The sequence below is a fragment of the Drosophila santomea genome, chromosome 2R, assembly GCF_016746245.2.
Source record: "Drosophila santomea strain STO CAGO 1482 chromosome 2R, Prin_Dsan_1.1, whole genome shotgun sequence".
Taxonomy (NCBI): domain Eukaryota; kingdom Metazoa; phylum Arthropoda; class Insecta; order Diptera; family Drosophilidae; genus Drosophila; species Drosophila santomea.
This window is the reverse complement of record NC_053017.2, coordinates 4,196,649-4,223,939: the sequence shown is the minus strand read 5'-3', so window position 1 is coordinate 4,223,939 and position 27,291 is coordinate 4,196,649. Positions and strand designations below refer to the sequence as shown.

The following is a 27,291-nucleotide window of genomic DNA, read 5'->3' as shown; positions in this document are numbered from 1 at the left end:
TCTTTGTTAAGTTTGTATTTTGAGTGTTCAATGTCCTAGTTGCGTTATTTACATCTGTTTAATTATTTTCATAGTAGCATTCATAACAATTCTTATAAGGGAAATTGTATCTCATGAAGTTTTTATGATAATACCATCTGAAAAAGTTAATTTATTTATATTCTATGGCTCATTATGCTAAAGTTATAGTATTTAATTTTGTAAAACTTTCAAGGTTTAAAGCTAAAATTTTCCGTACTTTTCGATGATTGCTGGCATAATAAAAAGCTGTACACTTAGATATTAGCCACATGTGCATTTACTGGTTTCCAAGTTTTATGATCCGTGGAGGCAAAATGAAAAACATCCACAGATGGGCACTAAAATAGGTTACCAATCGCCCCTTTTGTGGCTCAGTGTGGAAACCGGGTGCAATGGATCCAGCTGTAGGATCCAGTTCCCCAAGGGTTGCATTCGTCGATTTTCCCGCCCTCCCCAAACAGAAAAAAAGGGACACAAAAAGGAAAAGGAAAAAACAGTGAAACCCAACAGCTGCAGATCAGGATCTCTGGGAGAAAAACAACCCCCAAGTATGCATTATGCACACGATCGCTGCACGCTCCCCTGATCAACTTGATCGATCAATTCCATGCCCTTCCCTTTCCCTCCCTTCCCTGCCCACATTCCCATTCCACCCTTGGCCGCACGAACGAGCACACACACAGATACTCACCCATACGGAGGCAATGGGGTCGCCACTCAACTCCATTAAATTCAATTGACAAAAGGAAATGAACATGAGCATGCAAAAAGCGAAAAGCAAAAAAACCAACACGTACACACATACTCACGAGCAACGAAAAACAAATGCATGTATGATATACACGAAAAACAGATTAATGGAGGAACATCACACAACAATGGGCAGTAGGGGCGCATAGAATGGGAAAACTCAAGGCACTTTCGGGGGGTTCCTGCTCGCTTCTGGATGGGATCGGTGACGCGGGAGCCCAAACGCCGCACATCTGCTCTCGGCTTCGAGGCTCCTCGGTTTCCGATGGGTTGCATGTGCGGATGTGGATGCGGACGGGGATGCGGATGGGCATGGGGATGGGGATGGAAATGGGTATGGGGTGAGTCTACTGTATGTTCTTGTGGTTTCTACTACACAAATTGTGGCCATGTTGCGCCCCCCCCCGCTGACTTCGTCTTTTGCATCCGCATTTTGCATTTGCATGCGAGTTTCATCCGTGGGGGAAGCAATCAAGGCGATTACGATCCAAGAGTTATCGATCTTGAGGTACCCTAAACGTAAGACCACAGAACATGGTAGTAATAGTGACAACTATAGCTAAATTTGCCCTTCAAATATTGGAATTGGTATTAGATCCCGACAGTTTGCCTTATTTTAGATAAGCTATATAATACCATCAATCCTTTATATATTATTTTCTTTATACTAACAAATTATTGTTAAAGTCTCCATCGAAGTGATCTTGAAACCAATTATCAAGCGATCAAACCGAATACTATATTATAAATCTTCACATGTAAAAAATATATAAAAAATGTGAACTTATAGCTCTAACAAAACAAAAGACTTTGAAGATCTGATCAATGATTGATTCGTGAATGAGTATAGAAAAGTGTGGATAGTTTTAAAAGCAAGTGCATAGCCCTAAAATAAATAATAAGTATCACTTTCAGTTTTGATTACCTATTAATGATGAAAGGCCTATGAAATTGTAAGCAGATGATCGAAGTTGAGGGCTACTGTATGATGAATTTAGCTCTTTTGCAATATGCACGTTTAAACCCAAATATTCTGGCTTAATTATTAACTTATCTAGTTTTAGAAAGCTTGGGAAACTTTGTTGAAAATTTTTAGGCGTGATGACACCATTTGCAGGGCACGTGTACACCGCGACTCCTTCAAGGTTAGCCCTCTTTTTGTGGCCCGGGGTGTAGAGTTGGCGTCCCACGCATTTTGCTCGCTTCCCTTTGCATTTTCTTCGTCGGCTGTCTTGTTTGTCACTGTGTGTGTGTGTGTGTGTTTGCATGTAAATGAGTTTCGAGCACAATACGAAAATAAACATTTTTTGTTCTTGCACTTTTTGTTTTTGTTTTCCCCGTGCAATTTCTGTGGCTAAAATTAAACGCGAAAAAGGAATTTGTATGGAACAGCTGTATTCGCCATTCCGCGGAATGGAAGTGAAGTGGAAGCCCAAGAAAACGAGAAGATGAAGGTGGGAAAACAAGGTAAAAACCCAGCATACTCATGCACTCAATCAATGACTCACACATATCTGCGTTTTAACTTGGCTTATTCGAGAAAAGTGCCACGGAAATCGAGTTAAATGCTTGATTAACCCTTTATTGCATAGCATTACATTCGAACTTAAAACACTTTCAATCGCTTTGAAAAAATCTTTGAACAGTATTTATTGTTCTGTATTTGAAGGATATTAAAATTAGTGTCAATGCCGAAAGATATGTGTTCTAAAAGTATATATAATAACTACAATAACTATCTCACAAATATCTTTTATTGACTTTTTATGAGTATAATGCAAGCATTATATGGGTTAAAAGAAATTTGATTAAGTCTAGAGATCTCCAGAGTTTTGCATTTAAATAGATTGACAGACTTAAGGTGCGGCTCAAGTTTTCACTTCACCTCAGCTTCGGAAATGGAAAAAAATGTTGCCAAAAAAATCAGCAGAAAACTGAAGGTAAACAAGTTTTTAGGTTTTTCGATCTTTGGCCGAAGCTTCCAATTTTCATGATGTCAGCCAATTCTTTGCCAACTTTAGAATAAATCTAGAGTTAAGCTTCTGGCATTAAAAACGGCATTTATCAGGAATATATTAAAATGCAAAAGTCAAATTTATAATGAAATGGAATCAATAGGTGCCAAAAATAACTTCTTACTTAAAATTATTTGTTATTATTTATTTAATTCAGCAAAGGGCAAATTTCTCGGATTTTTTCGTTCCGCTAATTATGCGAAGAATTTTGGGATGCGCAATTATAGTTTCCAAATTATGACTGTTGCGGCTGCGGTTTTTTGATGAAACACGGTTATCGTAAGCACTTATTTTCGTACATGCTGAAAATCAAGTTTTGGCAATTGTTTTGGTAACAAAGAGACACCAAAGGAAAAAAAACAAAAGCCGCGAATAAAAGTTAATTACATATAAAAAAGATTTATACACACATAGAAAGTTGCATGCCAAAGGAAAAAAAAACAGCATGCTTAAAAATTATTTTGATGTTGAGCTTTTGACGATCCCGAGCTATGGGATACATGAACACGTACAGTGGAGCTAACATAAGGAGGAATTGAAAAATTGGCTGAATAAATGGTAGGCAGAGATCAACATTTGTGCTATTTATATATTTTTGGGTATTGCGATTTACCTTAAGATCGTATTCAAAACCTTGAAATACATTTTCTTTATATTTTATACAAATCTTGTATTAAAGTTGGGTTAGAAAAGTATAAGGTATAAGTATACATATGTCCAATTTAAACGTTTTCGGGCTAGCAAAGAATACTGTTAAATAAGGGTAATTGCAAAATATGATTCCAAAATACCAGATTAAATAACTTTTATTGACAAAAATAAACTTGACATAGTAGGAAGATCATGTGGTATCGTATCGTCTCATAATAGAGAAACCTATTGTAATGGATCACAAGATCTACATAAAAAGTTCGGTTTTCAGGGCGTTACGTTTAAGGGAGTTGGACTGCGGTCCGGACATGTGAGTGTGTGCGTGTGTGTTGTAGATTTTTGGAGATGGGTGTGGGCGCTTCACCGATACGCCCCGAGGGCGCATCAGCGAAAAGTAATGCTTTGAAATGGAATACACGGGCAGACAATAAAGTAAATTTCACGTTGTCATGTCGGCCCACAAAACCTACAAAGCAACAACAAGAGGCAGTTGTAGGAACAGCCAAATGGTGAAACCCAAACCCAAAAAGTTCACTTCGGTTCGTTACAATGCGCCGATGATGATGATGATGATGATCCCCGAAGCCGAGACCATTTCCACCCCAAAAGAGGTCACTTTCAGGGGGGTTTTCAGGTTTTAGGGGTCGGAGGGCGGGAGGGAACATTGATTGCGGCAAATAGAGCTTCAGGGCCAGCGAGCAGAAAACTACCCTGAAAATAACGTTAAATGAGAGCCGTACGCAATCCCGCTATTCCAATTCAACATTCCACGCAAACAACAACAAGCGAGCCCCAGATCGAAGGGATAAATGCTTGCGCTCTCTCTAACGCTCTCTCTCTCTGTCTCTCTAACCCTCCTAGGGTGCCTCTCTTTTTTCGGGGGAGTGACACAGAGCACGAGATCCACACGAGCCAAAATCGTGCCAAAAGGGGGAGAGAAAGCACGGAGGGATGATGACAAAAAGAGTACGAGAGGGAGAGAGTAAACGAGTGCGAGAGAGAGTCGCGCGATAGCGCCACGAAGTATGCTCAGGTTTTGCGCTCTTATTTTCACCTTTCGCCTTGGAGCGTCTTTACTTTTCACTTGTGTTGCCAAGCGAGCTTTTCGCTTAAGAAGGAGGAAGTGGAGACGAGGATGAAGGCGAAGGTAAAGAGATGGAAAAGGAGGATTTGTATGAGGAGCATTAGCTCATACGCTTAAAATGGCTACTTCGTGGATGAAATGAACTGAGTTTTTTAAATATTATGAATCCCAAATGGATTAGATTTATTGATCTACTAATATTATATTAATATTGCTTAAACCAGAATTATTGTATTTAATTTTTCAAATTCTTTTATATTTTTTATAAGATTTTATAGTTATAGTTATAGTTATAGTTATACTGTCAATTATAAAAGGTATACTATAATTTTGACCATAACTGTCTAAAGCACATACATATAAGATTGAAATTGAGACTTTCGTCTTCATAAACCAACTTTTAAGCACAGCTAATTTGTTGCCGCAATTAAATTGCACCGACTATTAAATCTAAATTGCAAACTGTTGGTAACTCTTTACTAAAGTTTAAGCGTTATGTCATAGCCGGGGTAAAAAAGAAATATGGATATGGTGTCACTTTCATGACGAATTCACATGACATGACCTTGGAACTCTCATATTCAAGATGGTAGGTTGTTAGAATTATAAAACACATATTAATATTAACTTTTCCATATAATTTTTTAAACTTTACATCATCATTGCTAAGATCTTGAATTAGAGTTATGATAGAAATGGTCCTTATGATATAACGTCTTTCAAATCAGCACTGAATAACTAATTAATTAAGAGATCAAACTTTTAGGAGAGCCTTTCCCAACAAAACCCCTTCCATTTCCATTTACGAATATTATAAATCTAAAGCTGGAAGTTCCCGAACGATCTGCATTAGGTTGTAAGTGTTTTGATTGGGTTTTAATGCTTCGATTGGGGATCACAGCTACTTTAGGTTGAGCTAAATATAAAAAAAGCAATAAATGCACTAAAGTGCAAAACCTATACATCACTCATACAAACATATGTACAAACATACATACAGTATGCACATATGCACGTGGATAGTTCTAGAGGCTAGCTCTCTACCTTTCAGTTAAACACACCTGGGCAGTGCGGCTGTGTGTGTGTGTGGGCTTGTGTGTGCATCCATTGAAGGGCTTCGCTGCGAAAATGAAACACGTCAACAAAAACTGCAACTAGAATCCAGATAGCAAATGCCCAACAAGTGTGGTTGCACTTATATGTCTGTCAATTGACAAAATGAATGAAATATTGCTTAATTACTACTTTTTGGAATAATTATTCATTTGCTTCGGTTCACCTTTGTTACTTATATTATTAAAATTTTTTAAGACACACGGGGGACTCTGTAAGTTGTGTTTAGGTAAATATAAATTAATAATCTCAGCATATCATTATAATGGAACTACGTCTAAATCTTAAGTCAAATGTGATCTTACAGCTATTGCCACTCAAGTAGAAACACGTTCTTTATTGGGTTAGTTTTAAAGTTCATTTTTTGGCACGTTTAAATATGTTAAATCATTTAAATGTTTATGTGTCTTAAAAGTCTTAATGCAGTCCTAGGTGATACTAATGAGCATTAATTATCTTTGAGGACTTACAAAAATATGCTACTGACTTTCCAAGCTAACATTGAGTTCCCAACACTTCGCAACAACTGTATTCTCAGTTGGCAGTGTTGCAACTGGAAGGTACTATTCCGCTGGCCACCACTGTGCTTGCATACGAACTTTTTATCTACGCGTGTGTGCATAAGTTAGAGGGTAAAAAAAGTTCTAGGGCAGGTTATAGTTTTAACTATTGCAGTTTTTTTTTTTGCAAAAACCTCTAAAGTGAACATTAGATAATGAGCGCTAGAGCGACAACGAAAGAGATAGCGATAGCCGAGGGGGAGAGATAGAGAGAGAGAGCTCGACTGATAAATCTAATGTTTGTCATGTGAAGCGAACCGCTTTTCAGGGCCTTGCAATTTTTATGCACTTATGACATGAAATTGCTGTGCACACACTCATAAAAGCTCTTCGACTCCCTCTCTCTCGCGCGCTCTCTCCCTCGCTCTCTCGCTTTTCGGCGGAAGGGGTGGCGGCAGGGGCGGGAAAAGGGGTGGCCAAGGGGTGAGTGCATGCGCACCATTCAAGAAATGCATCGCACTTGTCGCCCAACACGCGCACTAATACAACCGCACACACACACACGCACACATGCACACACATTTTCTGCCCACAGACTTACATAAACTTTTCCATAGAAAAAAAAATTTATAAACCTTCCAAATGACGTCAATCGCTCTGTAAATTGTGGCTTTTGTTAACTGGTTGTTGCTGCTGTTGTTGTTGCTGATGCTGTTGTTGTTGCTTCCTTTCTATGCCAAAAACAGAAGTTTTTGGGCTTTTCGAGTGGGCTGTATGTATGTCCATTGGCATCGCTTTTATCTGCTTTGGGAGCCAAGTTTGTCGATCATCGACCGTGAAATCAGCGCTATTTATGTTTGTTCCCTCCACCGATCTTTCACAACTCAAATTTCCACCCAAATGCTCCAAATGTACTGAAGTAAAACTATTGGCTCTCACATCGAATGTATATACTTGTTCTTACATGTGCTGATCAGCAATTGCATAAAACATTCCAGACCTATAATTCACATGTTTTCAAATAATTTGTCAAAAGTGCGGTAACTAAAGCCCGTTATCAATGGAAAATTATTTAACAATGCCTCAATTGTCTTTGCAATTTCTATTTGTTTTGAGTACAACTTACAAGCATTAACTTCCTTAACTACAGTTTTTTGCTAAAATAATCACAATTACTCAATAATTTTGTTAACGTTAAAAAAAAAAGTTTCAAAAACAACAATTTCTATGTGTTTCTGTGGTGAAACTTAGAAGATTACGCTTGTCATCCCAATACGGATTTAGAACCACTGGCGCCACCTGTGGGCCGCACTTGGCTGCTTTTCTAAGCGGCGCAGAAGGGCAAAAAGCTGACCTTAATATGCATTAATTGTTGCAGCAGCGCGGTTTTAATGCGCTCACTCTCATTTTCCGGCTCCCTGTCTCTCTGCTACTCTCTCGCCTCCTTTCTCACATTCTCTTTCTCTGTGGATTTTCCATTTACGTGCTTTATGCTTTTTTTGGAGCAGCGCGCCGTTTCCATTTCGATCCCAATTGCCGTTGCTGTTGTTGTTGTGGCCTCTTTGTTGTTGTTTTTGCTGTTGTTGTAGTTGTTGTTGGTGTGGGGGATCTTTTGTTTTGTTTGTTTGTCCTTCTCTAATTGTGGAACCCGTGCGTGTGTGTGTTTTAGAGATGGCACTGCAAGTCGATGAGTCTTTTTTTTTTGGTTTGAGGGGGAAAGGGGGAATATGTTAAATCAATACTGATTAACTTGGATTACTTTGGGGAACATAGTGCCCACTTCAATATAAATATTTATGGAACCATTGAGTCCACAGTTGAACTTATCTATGAAAATTGGTTTAAGCTTACTTTGAAAACAATACATTACAACATAAAATCAACTTTATATATGGACTAGTTTTTTAATAGGTAAAATAGTTAGTTTTTCATTTATTAATTCATAACTTAAAGTTTACTTAATTTAGTGATTTGTATAATCCTTAGAATTATTTAATTTTATTTAGCTTTCTTTAATATAATTTATGTCTTAAACAATTTTATTTCCCCAATCCATTCATTAAATATGGAAACACTTTAAAGATCATCTTCAAAAGTTATAAAATTGTTTGTTCTTATGCACTGTAAAATATTTAGCAGTAACGTAATACCAATGGTTCATAAATATTCAAAATCGTATGGGTGTTTTTAATCTATTTTATAATCTTTTTGATCTTCAGATCTCACGGAACGGCGCAAAAATTCAGCCTCGTGACACGATCAGTTTACTCAATGCATTAAAAATATTTAAATTTGTGAAGCAAATGCACATGCTTTGAATACCTTGTACAATATTTTGGGATAAGTATACTTATATATCTCCAGATCTAACGGATCTTCGTGACACGACAAAGTTCCACTCGCCACTCAATCCGCGGTGCAAGTATAGTACCTAAGCAAGTGCGATGTGTGTGTGTTTGGGTGCATGTACATAGCATGTTTATGGGGCTGGCGAGTGGGGTTATTCGAATGGAGTAGGGCGGGATTTCGGTGGCCTATGTGCGCCTATAATTATATGGCATACGTGTACATATGCAGTGTATGTACTTATATATGTATGTACTTGGGCATAGCATAGCTGCGTGTTTTTCGGCGGGTAAATAGGTGCATACGTCAATTGCTGGAACGACCTCAATGGGTTTCCCCTTCCAGCACACTTCCAAGGCCCACATTCGATCGATTTTTCCGCACTGGAAAATGGGAAAAGCGGGGCAATTAATTTCCCACCCGATCATGATACAATTATGTGTGTTTGCTGTTGTTTCCGATGTTGTGCTTCACTATTCTATGGCCGCGGAGCTAGAACATGCAATTATTTTAATGTATTCGGCCTTGGGACTCATGAATGTCAATTGGCACGTAAGTTCTCCATTAGCTATTAGCTTTTACCCGCGGCTCCACGCATCCAAATGCAAATCTGTACGTATACAGATACAAATATAGATACATATACAGATTTATATGTATATAGATACATATAAAGATACATAAGCTATATAGTTTACGCTGCAAAGCAGTCGTTTTGTATGCTAGCTTCGTTTTTATGGTTTTTTATGGGGGCTAGGCGACTCCCACCCACTCGCACATTTTTATACAAATTGAGGCAGCGGAAAAAGTGCAACTCATTTGAATGGTTTCGCCTTCATTATGCAAATACGAGCACTGTTGGTGGCGAATATTTATTTGCTCATTATAAATACATCGAGTTTTCGGCATTTTAGCAATCATGACTTGCACGCACACGAGCATTAAACGGGTTTCTAAAACTCAGTGTAATGATCGGGTTTTTGTTTTGTACATTTACTTTGAATTCGAAGGGAGTGCCCGCCAACTTATCGATCAAATATAACGCCTATCGATAGTTTCATAGCAATCAGCTATCGTTGAGCTCAGTGTGTAACAAGGTGGCAGCTCTGATATGTATGTTACATGTAAAAAAATAATTTTATTAATTAATAAATAATTACAAATGGTTGCAGAAACAATTTAACACTGTGAGCTGAAATTGAGGATTTCACATTTACAAGAACTCAAATAAATATATTAAGATACATTATTTAATAAACGTACTATTTATAATTACCTTATTTTTTAAAGATTCGCTTTCTGCGCGCCGAAATCAAAGTCCGTAGCAAAAAAATCAATATAACAAATGCAATAAGTGCAAGCAGGACGACTAGCTGACACAAGTGGCGAAGCAAAGAAGACCCGATAAGGCGATGCCACCTAGCTAAAAACTTATCAGAAAATGCATACAAAAATCAGTTCTTTACACAATGGAACATGAAAAAGAGTTGGAACACAACTTGGAAGCAAATAACCCACGGCTTAAAAACAGTTGGCAAGTTGTTTTCAGTCTTTAGGCACCTTTAGCTACCTTGCAGCACCTTGCGACGATCTGGTAGCGCCACACGAAAATGGCGAACACGAGCACTCCGATGAACGACGAGCTGAAAAAATAATTATTATTTTAAATTCCGTTTTGCCAGCGAAATTCGGTGCGTGCGCGAAAAGGTGTGCGGAAAACCGCGGTTGGCAAATTTAATCGAAGCATTATGAAGCGGTCAAAGTGCGGCGCCAATGCAAATGGTTAGCCAAATGGCAAAAATATGTAGCGACAGCGTGCCAGCCCAGTAAAATCAAATAGAATCAAATTGAAGTTTCTTGCTTTGCGAATTATGAAAAACCAATCGCAATGCGTGTGTGTGTGTACGTGTGGTGCGTGCGCGCGTGTGTTAGTGAGCGAGCGTAGAAGCAGAAGGCGTAGCGCGAAATAAAAATAAAAACCGAACAATAATTGATTTAAAATAAAAAAGAAAAAAGTAAACGGAAAAAGGCCAACAAACAAAAAACAGCAGAAGCAACAAAAAACACACGAGAAGCAGCTGCAAAAACAACACAAAACTGGCGGTCAACACGCATGCAGAACGATAAAAACACAAAAAAAAGAAACTAGAAGCAACAATAAAAACGCAACGTAACGGGAACTCTTTGACGTATTTCCTCTATTATTATGCAAAAAGGCAGGCGGCAAATTGCAGCAGCAGCGAAAATCAAATATAAATAGCGAAAAGGTAAGGACAGCGGCCCCACAAACTCAACTAAAAATAAGAGGCGAACATATTTGTTGTTTGCAGAGTGCAATAAAATGGGTGCATAAAAACGGACAAAGCAGAAGCTGCAAAATACTGCAAACCTTTCAATTGGTTTCAATTGGCAATGCAATTGTTCAGCATTACATTTGCATTACACCGCGCTCCAACTCTCTCCCCCAGTCCCTCTCTCACTCTTGCTTACCTTACGCTCAGCTCTTGCGCTCCCTTCGCCCCTTTTACTTTGCAAAGTTTCGCGACGAACAAGAACAATAATAATCAAAACAAAAATGTTTAAAATCCATTTTCTTTCGCCTCTTCTTCACCCACTCACTCATTTCGCAGCGCGCTGTCATTTGTCTTGCGCCTTTGCCTCCCCCTCTTCTTCTTCTTCCCGTTGTGCCCCCGCCGTCGGTTGTTCCCCGCCACATGGCTATCTCGCTCCCTCGCAGGCACACCATGCACGGGCGAAGAGGAGATGTAACGAAAACGAAGTTGGTTTGCCTGGAATGCCACAGTGGGCATAAAGGATTTGGTAGTGGTCACAGTTAACACAGTGGTCTGCATTATTCTGAATTATTTTTCTAAAATCAAGTAAAATTTGTAAAAACTGACAATTTTAAATATACCACAGTTTCACCCATTAAACTATGCAATGTGCTTAAGCAATTCATTTTCCTTTCTAAAACACAAGAGCAATAACTGATATGTTAGTTTAAGACATTTATTTATGTACATATATGTACAGAGTATCATATTTACTTAGTCATCATTTACCAGATGGCTAATAAAATGAACAGAAGTATAACTCATTCTTTTGAAGGATATCATTTGAGTTAGATGCATTTATATTTCATTTAACCTGTCCAAAGTAATAGAATTATCATAATCATTAAAGTTATACTATAGATATAATTAGAACCAATAGGCCGACCGTAGGTCAGGTAGGGTGTAGACACATAAAGTGCAGTAAAGAAATATTAAAGAGCAAAAAAAAGTAAAAAGGCAATTGCACAGACATACAAAAAATACGAACACACATTATTCATTTGCCAAATAAACATGCACAGATGAAGAGGAAGACGGATAAAGTGCAGAAGAAGAGACTCCAAAAGGCGGCAAATCGCTGCATGTGTGTGCGTGAGGTAGATGGCAACAATGGGATGAACAATATCAGGGAAAAAAACAACGTGGAACGTCTAGTAAAGTAAGAAGAAGAGCAGCAGCAACGGGAACAAACGGACCGCATAATGCGCGATTAATGATAAGTCTCTCTTGGCAAAACGAGGAGAGAGAAAGAGAGCGGAAGAGAGGCCCGCCGATTTTCGAGTGGGTGGCAACACCTATTCTTCCTCTTTCTTGCACACCTTTTCTTGCCGCGTTTTGTTTTGATTGCGACTCCTCTGCGAAAACGAAATGCAAATACAGTAAAGCACAAATTTACAACTTACAAATGTCTTTAAGTTAAGAAAAAAGATATTTGGAATGTGCAGCTAATTATTATTTTACCTTTGAAAGTTGTAAATAGACATAAACTGTTAATAATCAAAAACCTTTTTTTGAGTATCCACTGTAGATGTAAATTTGTAATAAAAAAAATCCCTTGAAAATCTGACTTATTGTTCGACATAAAATTGTGGTTGCATTCTAGCCTCCGCATTGGAAGTGGCAAGCAAAAGTTGGCTTCTCTTCTTTCTCCCCCTCTTCGTCGCTCCATTGCCTTTCATTTTATTTGCACGGCAAGTTGCCTCTTCGAGCATCCTTTCAGCATTCCTATTATTCTTTTTTATGTTCCTTCCTTTTTTTGACAATGCCCCAACTAGCAAAAACAACTTGCAGCACCACAACGTGCCATTGAAAACGAGAAAGGGAATTCAGTTCGAAAACACAGGTTCCAGATACTCTTTAGGAGTTTTGTTTGGATGCAGAATAGTTTAAAAGTGCGATGTATCAAGAATTTGAACATGTCCAATTAAGAAAATAATTCATTTTAAAAGAAAACACATACAAATGTACATTGTAATTCTACCAATTGTTTATAATAATTAGATTTTATATCCCCAATATTGCACTTACAGCTTTTCAATGTTGAATTTTTTAACTCAAAGACTTGTTTTAAATTGTAAATCGAGTGCATATAGAGCTTTTCGTTTGTAAATACCTCTTTATTTAGTTGTAAAATAGTTACTATGTTATCATACCCTTCAAAAGGGCATGCGAAAATGAAGTTTCACTGAAAACTGGTTTCAGTTTCGGTTTTCTTCCTTCGGGCCTGGCCCAACATTTTACATGGAAATGTGCAAAACAAAACAGGCGACATGACCAGCACTAAATAAAGTTCAAATAGTTGCCATTCGTTGAGCTCAGCTCTTGAGCTTTAAGCATAAATACAAATTACGATCGAAACGAATCAAATTTAGATAGATAAAATGTTTATCTTAACCCACTAGTAAATTTGATCGTCGGGCATTGCATTAATTAATTAATTAGATAGGAAAAGTCAAGTGCATAAGGATATTCTGATTCAAATATCTTTAAAATGCCTAAGCCTCGGTTTGAAAATCATTGCAAATGTTTTTATCCCTATCAATTCAACTTAATGGATTACCATGTGTCCTGTAGGGCATTTGATATTCGACCACGACTCCCTCAGCATATTTCTCCTACCTGTCTTCGGCATAGTTTATCCACCCCCCCCACCTGCCCGCCCTTACCCTCCCCCTCCGCCATACTCCCCGTAACTCGTTGTAAGGCTGTAAGCCTGTAAGTCTGCGAGGCTGCGAGGCTGTAAGGCTCTCGAGCACAATGGACCGACTGGCTGCGACTCCTTTTGTGGCGTCTTCAACATGTGGTTGCTGGCGGTTCAGTTGCATCGGGGACGGCAATTCGCCAGGAGCTCAGATAGGAGGATGCAGCCAGTGGTCCTTAAAGTCTGTATTGATTGATTTGCCATCCCATCGCATTAAACTGGTGCTTTTCTCGCATTTCTCGCTTTTCCAGCAGGATACTACTGGATACACACCTTTAGCCAGCGTGTTGAGCACGCCAGAAGCATAAACAGAAGTCGGCAACAGGAATTTAGCCAGCAGGCTTGAAACGAATACGACCATCAGAAACATCAAAACCATCAAAAGCATCGAAATGGCAGCGGTTCGAGGACATCAGTACTTCAGCCTGCGCTGGAACAACTACCAGAACACGATGACGTCAGTGTTCCAGCAGCTGCGCGAGGATCTCTCCTTCGTGGACGTCACCCTGTCCTGCGAGCACGGATCCCTCAAGGCGCACAAGGTATAGTATCTCCATAAACTACTTCTTATATAGGGTGTTTTTTTTAGAGGTATAGAACTTTAAATTGCAATAAAACAACGATGGATTATTCGATTGACATGAATTTTATTGACATGAAAGATAATCTTGTGGCATTACATTTTAAATATGATTTCTGGCATATGACCGCCACGGCTGGCTCGGATGTAGTCCAATCTGGACGTCCAATTTGCAATGACTTTTTCCAATATTTGGCCGTATATCGGCATAACACGGCGAATGTTGTCTCCAATGGTTTAGCGTTTGTGCTTATCCGCATAGACAATGACTTACATAGCCCACAAAAGTAGTCTAGCGGTGTTAATCACAAGATCTGGAGGCTTATGAAAAATCGGAACAACAGCAATCTCGTTTGGCCATTCGACGAATCTACGCCTTGCTTGATGATCGTTTGTTTCAATTCTTGCACGAGTTGGATTTTGTAAGCACGCATGACGAATTGCCAAACCAAACTGAGAATAAATCACTTGACAGCTGTTAAATCGGTCGCCATCTTGAACAGTAATGCCAACTTAAAGTTCTATACCTCTAAAAAAAACACCCGTTATATACTATAGAAACTGAAGCTAATCAAACTCTGTGTTCCCAACTGCAGGTCGTCCTGTCCGCTTGTTCGACGTATTTCCAAAAACTACTGCTCGAGAACCCGTGCAAACATCCCACAATCATCCTGCCCGCCGACATTATCTTCACCGACCTGAAAACCATCATCGATTTTGTTTATCGTGGCGAGATCGACGTCACCGAATCGGAATTACAGGTAAGTCGATACTAGATGTTTGTTAAGCAAGTGATTCTAAAATAACTTTAGCAAATACGAACGATTTGTTAGAAGACATACGGAATACATATCAATATAATACCAAATATGAGATCCAGAGCAATTTCATCTGAACTCTAGATCTCTGTGTAGAACTAAGACTAAGAGGATTCTATAATCGTGTATATATTTGCTGATATCCTTCAAAATATGATACCTTAAAAGGGTATTTATAAGAAATCGCTTTTTATTTAGGGACTGCGTTTTGAAGGCGGTATTTATTTATATATTTTTTGCAATTAAAAGGTACCATATGCCATATGATTTTTTCAGTTTTGTGGATAAGATAACTGATAGAAAGACTATTTTTGGGTTTTTTCTTCTTATCTGATACTCGTATATTTCTATCTTTTGTAAAAACCAGAATAAAATGAAATACAGATTAATATGTCAACAGTGCTACAATATATAAATTCAATTCAAATCGAGTGCTCTCCCAAATCGAGAAAGTAATATTGTTCAAATTCCAGTGGCCATCAGCTATGAAATACACGCACCCACAATTACCACCTGCTAATCGGTTTGTCAACAAACAAAGCAACATCTAACTATCCAGACCACAAAAGTGGTTCTTTTTTAAATTGAACGCACAAATATGAAGGGGTGCCGTATAGCACATATGTACATATGTGCACAATTACTTTCAGGGTCGTTCTTATCTGGGCAGAGCCCCACCCCCACCGAAAACCTCTTCTGTCCGAGCTCCCACTTTTCTCCCGCACTTATCTGAATGCCACCCACCGCAACCGATCTGCTACACTGCAAAAAACACTTTCGAGCGCTTTTTTAATTAAGTAAATATTCATACTAGTTTAGAAAGTATGCTTTGTATGTGTCTTTTAAGTTGAATATGTACTAAATTTTAACATTGAATATTAAAGCGTGAATTTACTAAGCTAAGCTGTTTAAAACACAATTCAAATATTTATTATGTATCAGCTGAGATACAGAAATTGTTTGTATCTATATGGCTCTTGCTGAAAATTTAAATGTATTTTAATGATAGACCGATATCTGTAGATAATATTACTAGGATCATAACACTTACATACAGATATACATTATTTAACTTTTAGGTTTTATACTCGCCTGAAAATATTTTGTTTCCAGTGCAGCAACGTGCCTCGCTTTGTTGCTTTTGCTTTCGACGACAACGCCCCATTGTAATTGTCATTTGTGCGCTTCATTAATTCTCGTTGTTCCGATTCGCCCGGACATATAGCCTATATATATTTTATGGAGAACTACACCGTGGAGAGTTTGAGGGGGGAAAGTGGCGATGGGGGATGCACTTGGACTCTGTTGTTGCCACAACTGGTAGTTAATATTGATTTGCATGCTCCGCGCACCGCAGCTCTACAAGTTGATCGATTTTAGGCCATAATGGGCTGGCAGGTCAAAGGGCTTAGGTTTAACCTTTGGGAAAACTGTGGGAACAGCAAATTGGGCTAATCAATTCCGAAACTAATTGGATCAGTGGGCGAATCCATTCGGTGTCCTTACAAGTTGCTTATACATTTAAAAGTCAATTATTATTGATTGACCCATAAGAAATATGAATTGAATACTCGAAATCGGTTGCCTTTTGATTTCTAAAGTTTGTCACTGATAAACTTTCTATTGCTGAAACATAAAAGCTAATTTATTACCTGTTTTATTGTCAAAACATTTTTTAGATATGAGTAAATTGTGTCTGGATAAAAATCTTTGTATTTGAGTGGAACATTAAATGTTCTTAAATGAAAAGAAACTTTTTTTCTAGTATTTGTAGGTAAATAGTAATAAAAAGAAATTTAAATTCTATAAGGAAAGATAAATTTCTTTTATAATAATTCCTAAAAGATTTTAGTTTAATTTAAGAATGCGCCGAAATCGCATTACTTACACATAATTAATCAAATTAAACATTTATAAACATTTCATCCATTTGAAAGTAAACAAAAATGTTAATGCTGTACAGCGGAAATCCGCTGCGCTGTTAAGTGTTAACATTAACTTATTTGAACAGCAACCGCTTAAGCGGGGACAGCAACCGCATTACACTAGCGGCCAACGTGCGACGTTTGCTCACTTGAGCAAATAGCCGAGCGCTCAACTTGCTTCGCACTCAAGTCGCCGTCGCTGAGAAATAAAAAATTACTCAAGCTGAAAGGGGGCAAGCGAAAACGAAAAAAATAACTCAAACGGCGGTCCATTTCCACCCGCTCTCTCCCTCCCCCACTTGCAACCACACACACACACATGCAAAGTCCTCCTTCCGCTGCTGCTTCTTCTTCTTGCGGCGACTGGCAGACGTCGACTTCCCATTCATGCTCTCTTTCCCCCTCTGCCGCCCCCACCCCGCCGTCACCTTCATTTTTTCCACTCTTGTTTTTGTCACAGACGTGCGCTCCATTTTTATATTTTCGCTGCAAAAGTTTTGCCGGCCATCTGTCCACCCACCACCCTCCTGCTCCTTCTGCACCTCCCCCCGCCATTCACCTCTACAAGTTGCTGAATTTTTTTGAGCCTCTTTGTTTTTTTTTTCTGTTTGTGGGGACTTTTACAACTACAACTACAGCTTGTATCTCTTTCGTTTCTCGCCGTTGTTTCTGCACATGTTCTTGGAGTTTCCTCCTTCTCCTTCACTTTATGTACTACGTTTTTCTTCTTTTTCTCCCCGGTTTTTTTGGTTCCCCATTTTTATTTTCGCCGTCTTCTATTGTTGTTGTTGTTGTTGTTGTTGTTGTTGTTGTTGTATTTGCCCTTGTACTTTTGTACGTTTCAACCGCAACTTCTGTTCGCGTGTGTGTGTGTTTGTGTATGGGTAAGCTGGAGCTTTCTTCTTGGTGCGTACTTTGTGTCATTGTGTGTGTTTGGGGATATTTTTTCTGTTGCTCTGTTTATAAAAATGTGTGTGTGTGTTGCCCCCTTTTTTTTGGCGCGTCCATTTCGCCTTGAAAAATTGTTGTTGCGTGGACTTCAGATTGGCAATGCTAAGGAAAAATCGCTGTGGAAATCGGGGGGAAAACGAAAAACTTTTCGTACTTTTGGACGCTGTGCAGTGGAGTGTTCCCAAAACGAAAATGAAAAACAAATTTTGTTTTGCCAAACTTGCTCATTGTTGTTGAGACTGCCCAAGAAAATGAGTTCTTGTGCAAACTTTTTTAACTACCCAAATGAATTACAAAGTCAGCTTAATTAGTTAACATTTAAGTGGGACTATGTACTGCTTAAATTAATTCTTTAAATTGAAACGAAATATAATTTCTTATGAAAAATGTAGTAATGAAGCTTTCGTAACTTTAAATTAAATTATTGGCTCAAGTTCTTGGTCATATTTGTGTAGTTTTTGTTTTTTAATTACCAAATATCTTTCCTGAAATGTATTGCATATTTTTCAAATTAATTTTTTATTTTTAAACTTTAATTGCTCTACAGTCTTATTTTAAAACAATTAGTGCAACTCCTATTGCCGCAAAAAGGGTTCACCCCAAAAAAAGAAAAAAAAGAGCTACACAAAGAAGCGGTTTCTTACGCTTCAAGGCGGGCCGTCTCTCTCGCTCTCGTGCCGGTTGACCCCGGCGTTGCCACTTTTCATTCTTGGTTTTATTTTCTGGTTCTCTTTTTGGGGTTAAGCTCAGATTCGATTTTCGCTAAGCGTTAATTAATGCTGGCGCTGCTTTAATGCTTTTAGCAAACGTGGTCAGCCAGCACACACGCACACATGCGCAGATGATTTAGTGTTGCCAGTTGCCCTAGCCCCCCTTAAGCCCCCACAACCCCCTAAAACCCCGCACCGCACCCACTTTTAAATGCATGTGTCTGCCACGCCATGTGCTTTGGTTATATTTATTGCTATGTTTTTTTTTTTTTTTTTTTTTTTTTTTTTTTTTTTTTTTGCATGCCAACACTTGAGGGTCTTCTCAATGCGTCGTGCCTCGAACACCCAACCACCCACTTGGTGCCACCCCCTCCTTTGCCCTCATTGCATGTGTGGTACACTGTATTTGTATTTGCATGTACATATGTATTTACTTTTCATATCGTAACTGCTAAAACATTTAAACAGTATGATATAAATGCATTACAAAGCATAATAACAATATATAATTACAAAATAATATATAGTTACAAATTTATTTTAATAATAACAACTTACAAATTCATGTTTATTGTTGACCGAGTCAGACAAAGCTTATTTTACTTTACTTACAAGTGTTTCTTTCAGTGCACTACTCTACTTTCTCCCTCGCTCCTTCACCTTTATCTTTGGCCAACTATGTGAGCAGCTGAAACGGACAGACACACGGACAACTACAAGACAGAGACGGGGAATAAGGTGGACATCAGCTAGTGGGGTGGCTCAACACCACCCGCACTCGCTCACTGTCCCTATCTCTCTCTTTCGCTCTCATTTCCCCTCCCTCGTCTGAAGCACTTGGCTTGCATTTTTTCCGATTTTTTCTGTCGTTCTTTCTTGCAAACAGAATTACGTGTTTTTTTTTTATTTTTATGCTGAGTGAGAGAGCGAGAGCGCGCTTGCAACTTTGAACTTTTCGAAGGAAACGGACCAAAAGAAAAAAAATCAAAATTGAGTGAAGCGCAAAGAAAAAATTTTTTTCCCGCCTTTATGTGTGTGTGAGTGCCCCCAACAATGGCCGCTGCTCACACACACACATATACAGCTCCATACACTTTCATTCTCAGTCCAAGTCGTAGCCTTAACCACCCAAAGCCCCCACCTTCCCGCCTACCCCCTCCGGGGGCCCACCCCCTCTGCGGACGACGCTGCGTCTGTCCAGTTCCATCAGGATTTTTTTCCCCGTGTTCAACTTTTCGTCCTGTTTCTTGTCTTTGCCGCTCTTCTTCGTGCTCGCACTCCTTGCTGCTGTTGTTGTTGCTGCTGCTACTTCGGCCAGAGAGCGCAATTTTTTTGCGACACACGGAACGTGCATTGTTTTTGCCGCACAGTGGGATGAAGCGTGAGAAATTGTAACTCATTTTTAAAATGGATTACATAATGAAAAAATTGGATTTTTTTAATCTAAAAACAATCTAAAATAACAATCATTAGTATTGTTAATATTATTTTATTTTTTGTGATCAGCTCACATATTTACGTTTAGTTTATCTAAAACTCACATTTAACTTTTCTAATCTATTCATGGAACACATGCGGTCTTATGCGATGAGGCGAGGTATTACTTTATTTATTAAACCGACTAAAAATATAACTATAGACCGAAACTCGCTTGAATGTTTTTAAATGGCTCAAGGAGTAAAACAAAAAATCAATTTCCTGGCCTTGCTTTGGCTTTCGGTTAACTTACGTTCAGAAACAGCTTCCAATTAGAACGGCATGGGACCAGTTCGAATTTCCAATTCATCCGCGCAATGTCCACACCCATTTTTACATCCATGTTGCTTGTTCTCGCTTATGGTCATTCTGGAATACAGCTAAAACAGTCATGTACGTCCTTCCATCAATTGCCGCACTATTCCGTTTTTTTATTCTTGCCCATTGTTTTTGCTACTGGCTTGGTGTTCTTGGGGAAAATGGGGAGAAATATCTACGCGACACCCAAACACAAATCATGGGGTCCTGAGAATGGGAATTCATCTCCAGTTAATGGGCGTCGCGAGTCGGAGTCGGTTTCTGCGCTGGGTATTTTTTTTCGGGGTGGGGGTTTCTGTAGATGGTCAGTGTGCTGGTCATTTTCTAAGGGTGCTATGTACTGTGGGTTGCGCTATGTATAATTTGCACTCATTCGTTTTTTTTTATTTTTTGTTTTACTTCCTTGTTCTTTTGGTTTCCCCGAAACGAGTTTGTTAAGAAATGTGTTCTACTCATCAATAATGCAAATTGTTTTCAGTGCACTTTTGTTGCACAAGTTCATTACATGTTTTTTTTTTTTTTTTTTTTTTTTTTTTTTTTTTTTTTTTTTTTTTTTTTTTTTTTTTTTTCATTACAGTGTCACTCGTTTCACATGTGGTACCATAGTTTGAAAATGCATTGGTTCATTTTGAACCTTCCATGGAATTATATGAAATTAAAATGCTTTATTTTAATCGTTTCAAATTATATTTAACGGTCAGCATGGAGTTTTCTGCTTTCATGTTAAAAAAAAGCTTGATTAATTTCGAAAATGTAGGATTGTGTACTTAAGAAGGTATTTTTCAACAAATACATACACTTTATTTGCAGTACACCACAGCGTTTTGGCCACTGTGCGCGTGATGTGCCGCAATTTTTTTCCTCGGCTTTCTTGCCCGCAGTTTTTTTTGCTGTCGTTGTTGTTGTCAGTTGGCGCTCAGGCTCAAAGTTTCTTCTCATTTTTTTCCAGCCTGCTTGAGCACTTTTCTGAGCTTGGGTGTGTGTGTGTGCGAGCTTGCTTATGTTTAATTTTTTCGTCTTCTCTTTATTTCTTTTTTTTATGTGCAGAGAGAGTTCTGCCGCCGCTGCTGCCGCCGCCGTCGCTGCCTTTGCATTTTTTCCGATTGCGACCGATTTTTTTTCGCCAGCGCTATATATGCTATGTGTGTGTGAGTGGGTGGGTACGGGTGTGTTTGTGTATATGTGTATGTGAGTGCTTTTGCTCCTTTGCTTTTGCTTTTGCTAATCGCTGGCGTTGTCGTCGTCTTTTGGCATCATTCTTTTTATTTGTAATTCGGTTCATCATCATCGTTCATCGTTCTGTCGCACATGTATGTAATGCAAAGAGCGCGGGAGCGAGCGAGAGGCAGATAGATCTGAGTGAGATTTCTTGTGTTGTTGTTGCTGTTGCCGCTGCTGATACATTTTTTTCTGTTTTTACATTTTTTTGTTCGTACATTCCGCCTCCTTCTACTTTTCTTCTGCTTCTTTCTTCTCTGCAGCGGTGGCAGCGGCGACGACGGTCAATTCTGCCAAGCGCTGCGTCGCCAGCCATCAGACAACATTTGTATTTGTAGTCGGTGGGTCTCGCGCTTTCGATCTCTCGGACAATCGGAATTAAAACGGTATTGAAAACTCGAAATCCGAAGTGGCAGCAAGCTTACAAATATTTCTAAAAATCGGGGAAAAATTCAAGGAAGGAACCCTGTAAAGCGCATTGAAACCCATTAAAACCTTTTATAGCAGTGCCAGATGAAATAATAAAATTAAAAACTCACATGTGCTGAAAATAAAACTCGGTTCGGTCTCTCTCTCCCACCTGATCCCGTTAGTTGTGTAGCCTGCTGTCGCGGGCGCTCTTTACCGCGTTCTCTCCCACTGTCGCTCTCTCTTAGCAAACTGCCGGCTGCATACGTTTTAAAAATTAGCAAAAAAAGCTTTGCGTTTCACATTACGTAGTAAAAAGGCATTCCCACACACAAACAAACAAATCGAACAGTACATGTGCGATTATTGTATTCCGGTACATAATTTTGTAGACTAAATATTTATTGTGCATTCGCCTTTGGTCGCGTTATTCGCGTGTGTTTTCTCTCGCGCTCAATTGTTTACTCCTCTCTTATTGATTTCAGTTCTCCTTTTTTAGCAAATAACAACAAATAAAACGAAACTCCACGTGCTGATAAACATTATTGAAAAGGAGAAATAAGCAAATATAATCTGCCTACTTATCACAACGATTGCGTCCCACAATAAAAATATAATACACTTTGTTGTCATTCATTAATTGCACGTTATTTCTATAATTTTCTCTAATTTGATTTTGGGTAAAATGTTACCGTTTTTTGTATGAATTTAATTCCGTCACGTCGTCTACTACAATTTGTCAACTTTAAAGCGAAAAGCAAATCAAAATCAACTAGGCTTGGTTCCCTGGAATAATTGACCAGCAGTCCTTCGATCAAGGTAAAAATCCACCTTTTCAATTTCGTTGCTTACTTCTGGGCGTTCCTTGTGAAGCCGCCTGTACTCAAAATATTCGTATTTTTTGGGGGCTAGGCCACATAAAATAATGCCATTAATTAGATATACCTAACCCAACGCACAAACACAACCGCACAAAACACACCCTCGCACGCACACTCACACACACACTCGCAATTAGCGACCATCAGAATAACGGCAAAACTAAGACATAACAAAAGCTCACGACAGAAAGAAATGAAAGAAATAACTGTAGTGGAAGTTTCGCCGGATTTCCCAGCTTGGGCGCACCCAAAATGGTATTTCGCGTGGCCTTTGGATAAGGATCGTCTTTATCGATAGCCAATTAGAAGTCTAACTTACTAAACCGACCAAAAACTACCCAGTACTAAACTAATGATCTGGGTTTACAACGGATTTTTAGAATAAATATGATATATCAAATAAATATCTCAAATCTGTTGCGAAAATATACAAATTTTGGTTAAATTATTATTTTTTATTTCCTATATAAAACCTTATTTAACTGGGCTTGTTTCGGTTAACGATAAAAATAACATTTATTCAATTGAAAGCCTAAAAAGACACGGTTTTGAAATATTTTTAGTGCACGGTTGCTTATGTCTGTTAACGATGTTTAAAAATGTCCAAAATTGAATTATTTATAATTCCGGAATAGTTGTTTCATGGAATATATTTGAAAATCTATATTGAAATATTGAAAGTTTTTATTGTTAAGAATTGGTGCAAAATTGGATGTGACAGGTTTTCAGGAGACCCTGCATTTTGTGGGGTGTTATAAAATCGTAATAAGATCCTTCTGAAAGTTTCCCCTTTTTCACAAATGCTGCTCGCTGCAGCAGCAATAAAACCTGGTCATAGGAAAGAAATCAAGGTTTTTGCAGCATTTCCTTGCTTTGATGTTGTTAGCTGAACTTGGAGTACAGATTTCCACTCGAGCAAACTACTCGAAGTTGCCTCGCTGAACTGCAATCGATTGCAGTCCGGCAAAAAGAAAAGTTCACACATCAAGCAGCGCCAGAGTTCGCGAGTGGCCCCAACAAATCTATGCGGCTCTTGCAGTGCACATATAGAGAGGGCCAATCGCCAAGGGGAAAATCGGGGAATGTATACGTGAATCAGAGAACGATCGCGAAGAAATTAGCAAAAACTCAATGACCATTATGATGATGCCGCGATGGTAATGATATAAGAACAAAAGCCTTTCAAATGATATAAAGTCCAGGCAAGTGCAAGTTGTGACGCGGTATCTGGGTGGAGTCGAGCGAGCAGATGAGCTGAGTATGCCTAGCAAACTATGACCCCAGCGCCCCAACACCCATCTCCAAACCCCACTATGGCCCCCCAACCACCTCCACCCTGTGGCCCTGCATCCAGAGGAGCAAGAAATCGGTTGAGGGCCGACCGTCGACGACGGCGACGATTATGCGCCGGATTGGCCTCACTTGTATACAATGGCGGGTTATCAAGTCCAAACAGCGGCCCAACCACTGAGCCCTTTCCCCCTTTCGTGCACTGGAAATAATGGGTATGCAGCTGCTCGAATGTGGATCGACTCATTCCAAAAAACTTTGCAAAGGAAGGTTTACGTTTAAGGGTCCATGATATCTGCAACTTAATATACTTTACGCATATAGGTCCAATATAGTAGTTCATTATGAAGATCTTTAAATACTTCCACTTGTAGTTCCATACTACAGATTCAGATATTTTGGATTGATTTGGTTTAGTTTCCCAAACACACCAGCAATCCCAAGAATCGAATGAGAACTATTTTCCTTTGGTTGGTCATGTTGCTAGTTGATAGATAAATATAGATCGAGCCTAGAAAGGCTAAATAATATCATATCATATAATAATAAATATTATTTATGTTTTTGAGTGGCAGAACTTTTATAGTTCTAAGTATGAAAAAGTTGCCGAAAATGGTTTGATATCATATAATAAACCAGTATCATGTCTGAAAGCTCTGTTTCGTTTCAGTTACATTTAAAATAATGTAATGTATATTGTAATTTGGCATTTGCCATATACGATGTGTGATTTGGACAGAGCCTTTGGAATATGCGTTCATATATGTATGTGCATTTTGTAAGGTGATATTCCTGAATACTTGGCGACTACAGTGTTAAGATCTATAAACACATTAATCCGGACAATGGGCCTTTTTTTGCGAGTGTGAGTCGGGTGCGTGTGGTTGCTATGTGGGCTATTGGATGGTGGGGTTTTGGGATGCGGGTGTTTTCTTTTAAAGGGAAAGGCAGGGAGGAGGAGGGGCAGGGAGAAGGGACAGGGAGGAGGACGAGACTCGCTCAAGCATCGCTTTTGCTTATCACAAGCCTATTGAGCGGCTCTAGTTGTTGTTTTTGTCTGGACTATGGAGGTGGAGGGGGATGACGAGGAAGGGTTGGGTGGGGGTGGTGCAAGGCGGCTTATTGCCCCCCTCCACCCCGTACCGACCCCGCTCGCTGCGCCGCACTCACACAGTTACAGATAGCGTAATCAGGGTATTTCCGTGCTGTGATTTTTATATTTTTCAATTTGTTTCCTTTTTATTTTTTTTGCTGTTTTTTGCCCCATTCCCCATTTCATTTCACTCAGGGAGTTTTCAGATGTTTCCCTGCATTCATTTGCCACTTCTTAATTTCTCTTCAGTGCTTAAATGAGTCGCTGGCGAGGGGTGGGTGGAAGTTGTAAGGCCAAGAAAACCAACCCCCTGGGTGGGAAAAAGGCGAAAATTTACTCAAGAAAATCAGAAGAAATGTAAAACAACTGGACAGGCATTTTTATTTCATTTCATTGCTTCTCCTTTATTTGTTGCTTTATTGTTGTTGCTGGCATTGCCTCACCATTTTTTAAGGGTGCTACTTTTTGTCTCCCTCGCCGCCTTCATTTCTCTATAGCTTTTCCTTTTCCCCTCCGCCCTCTCCTGTTTTTTAATCGATCGGATTGGCGAGCGTTGCGGCGCAGCCAGAACATCAATCACAGTCAGCGGCAGTTCAGCAAAAGCAAAAGCAAGAGCAAAAAACAACCAAAAAAAAGTCTCGCAACGGGGCAATGCTGCAGTCAAATCAGATAATAGAAATAAATAAACTTCTAAGCTGAAATTATGGCAAAGGCAAACAGCTTAAAGTTCACCTCGATGCCTCCAGGTATGCTTCATCGTTTTTTCTGCTGCCGCTGTCCGTGGAAAATATATATTTTTGCTATGGAAAAGTGCGTGAAAATGGCGGAAAACTAAGGATTTATTTTTCGACCAAAAAGGATTCTCGTTTTTAATTCAGACGCATTTAAATGGCACCTAATCTTTGGTGAAACATGAAATTCTTCTTGATTAGATTGAATAACTCTTTCTTTTTGTAGTCAGTTGATGCATGCAACTGTTTAACGTTAGTAGGTTATAGCTAACAGCAACATGGTGTACATTTTAGATTTTATAACTACTTCGTTTAGTAATCAGTCCACAGATATCAATCCATATCAGCCATTGCCAACAAATAATAGGTGAAATCAATTGGATCCTGGGCACAATCGGATGTTGCAAATAACTTCATCCGATTCTCGTTTCTAAGGACTTTGTCCATCCTCGAAACTCCACAATACTATATCCAATGCATTGCACAATTCCCGTTTGGAATTCAAATTTCAAACGATTGCGTTTATTTTTTCCCTACAAATAAACTGAGACTCACCACCAATCACCACCCCCAACGATTCCCCACCCCCCGCACAGGCCCCAAAGCCCCCAACCCATGGTATTCATTGAACAATGCTATATAATTACATAAAAGTCAGCAGCTTGCTGCTTGGCTTGGAAGTGAAAAAAAAGTGGCCAGGAGAAGGAAACGAAAGAACTCTCCTCCTCATTGGTGCCAAATGGAAAAGTCGCTTGTTTTAATTTCTCTTTTTCCACATTTTTTTCCCGAAGCACACCCAAAAAACCAAAAAACAAAAAAAAAACAGAAGGGATAGAAAGAAAACAACAGAAAAATCCGCAAGGAGGAAAATATTCTCCCAGTGCCGCCCACACAACTACTAAATAACCGATTTTTTTCGGGTACGTTTCCAACTCATCAGCAGTTTTTTGCTGCTGAATTTTTTTTCTTTGGCTTGGCTTTGGGTTTTTATTTCTCAACTAATCCCACACCTCCGAAGCACCGAACCTCCGAACCACCGGGCACACCCAGTGATTTCGTGTGCCTTTCCCTCCCCAAAAGTGTACATATATATATTTTTTTTGTTTTTTTTTTTTGCACCGAACCTTCTCGTCTTCGTCCCTTTCTCGATTTGTTTTTTGGCCACGTTTAAACTGGATTTGTTGTACTACAAAGATATAGATTACAATTGTTGTTGTCCCAAAATGGTATATAGTTGTTTGTTTGTATGGACGATGGTCTAGGGGCATATTATATAAAGAAAAGGTTTAAGTTTTGTTGTGTTCTGTTATGTTCTGTTTTTTTTTTTACTTCGCAGACCGTCCCATTTTCGCCGTGCTTCATTGGACAAGCCTCCTTC

At 39.0% G+C, this 27,291-nt stretch overlaps 1 protein-coding gene across 7 annotated transcripts in view; it reads left to right on the top strand.

The window, feature by feature from the left end:
- The first annotated feature begins 10,080 nt into the window (after window positions 1-10,080).
- Window positions 10,081-27,291, top strand: part of LOC120444516 (broad-complex core protein isoforms 1/2/3/4/5) — a 51,658-nt gene continuing 34,447 nt past the window's right edge. For 4 of the 7 annotated variants that reach the window (XM_044005781.1, XM_044005780.1, XM_039624239.2 and 1 more), the window contains exons 1-3: window positions 10,082-10,747; window positions 13,766-14,056; window positions 14,691-14,855. In XM_044005781.1, the coding sequence (XP_043861716.1) occupies window positions 13,907-14,056; window positions 14,691-14,855 (315 nt within the window). In that variant the 5' untranslated portion in view covers window positions 10,082-10,747; window positions 13,766-13,906. Of the gene's footprint in view, window positions 10,748-13,765; window positions 14,057-14,690; window positions 14,856-27,291 lie in introns of all 7 variants that reach the window. The other 3 variants (XM_039624241.2, XM_039624237.2, XM_039624236.2) reach the window with 2 other exon arrangements.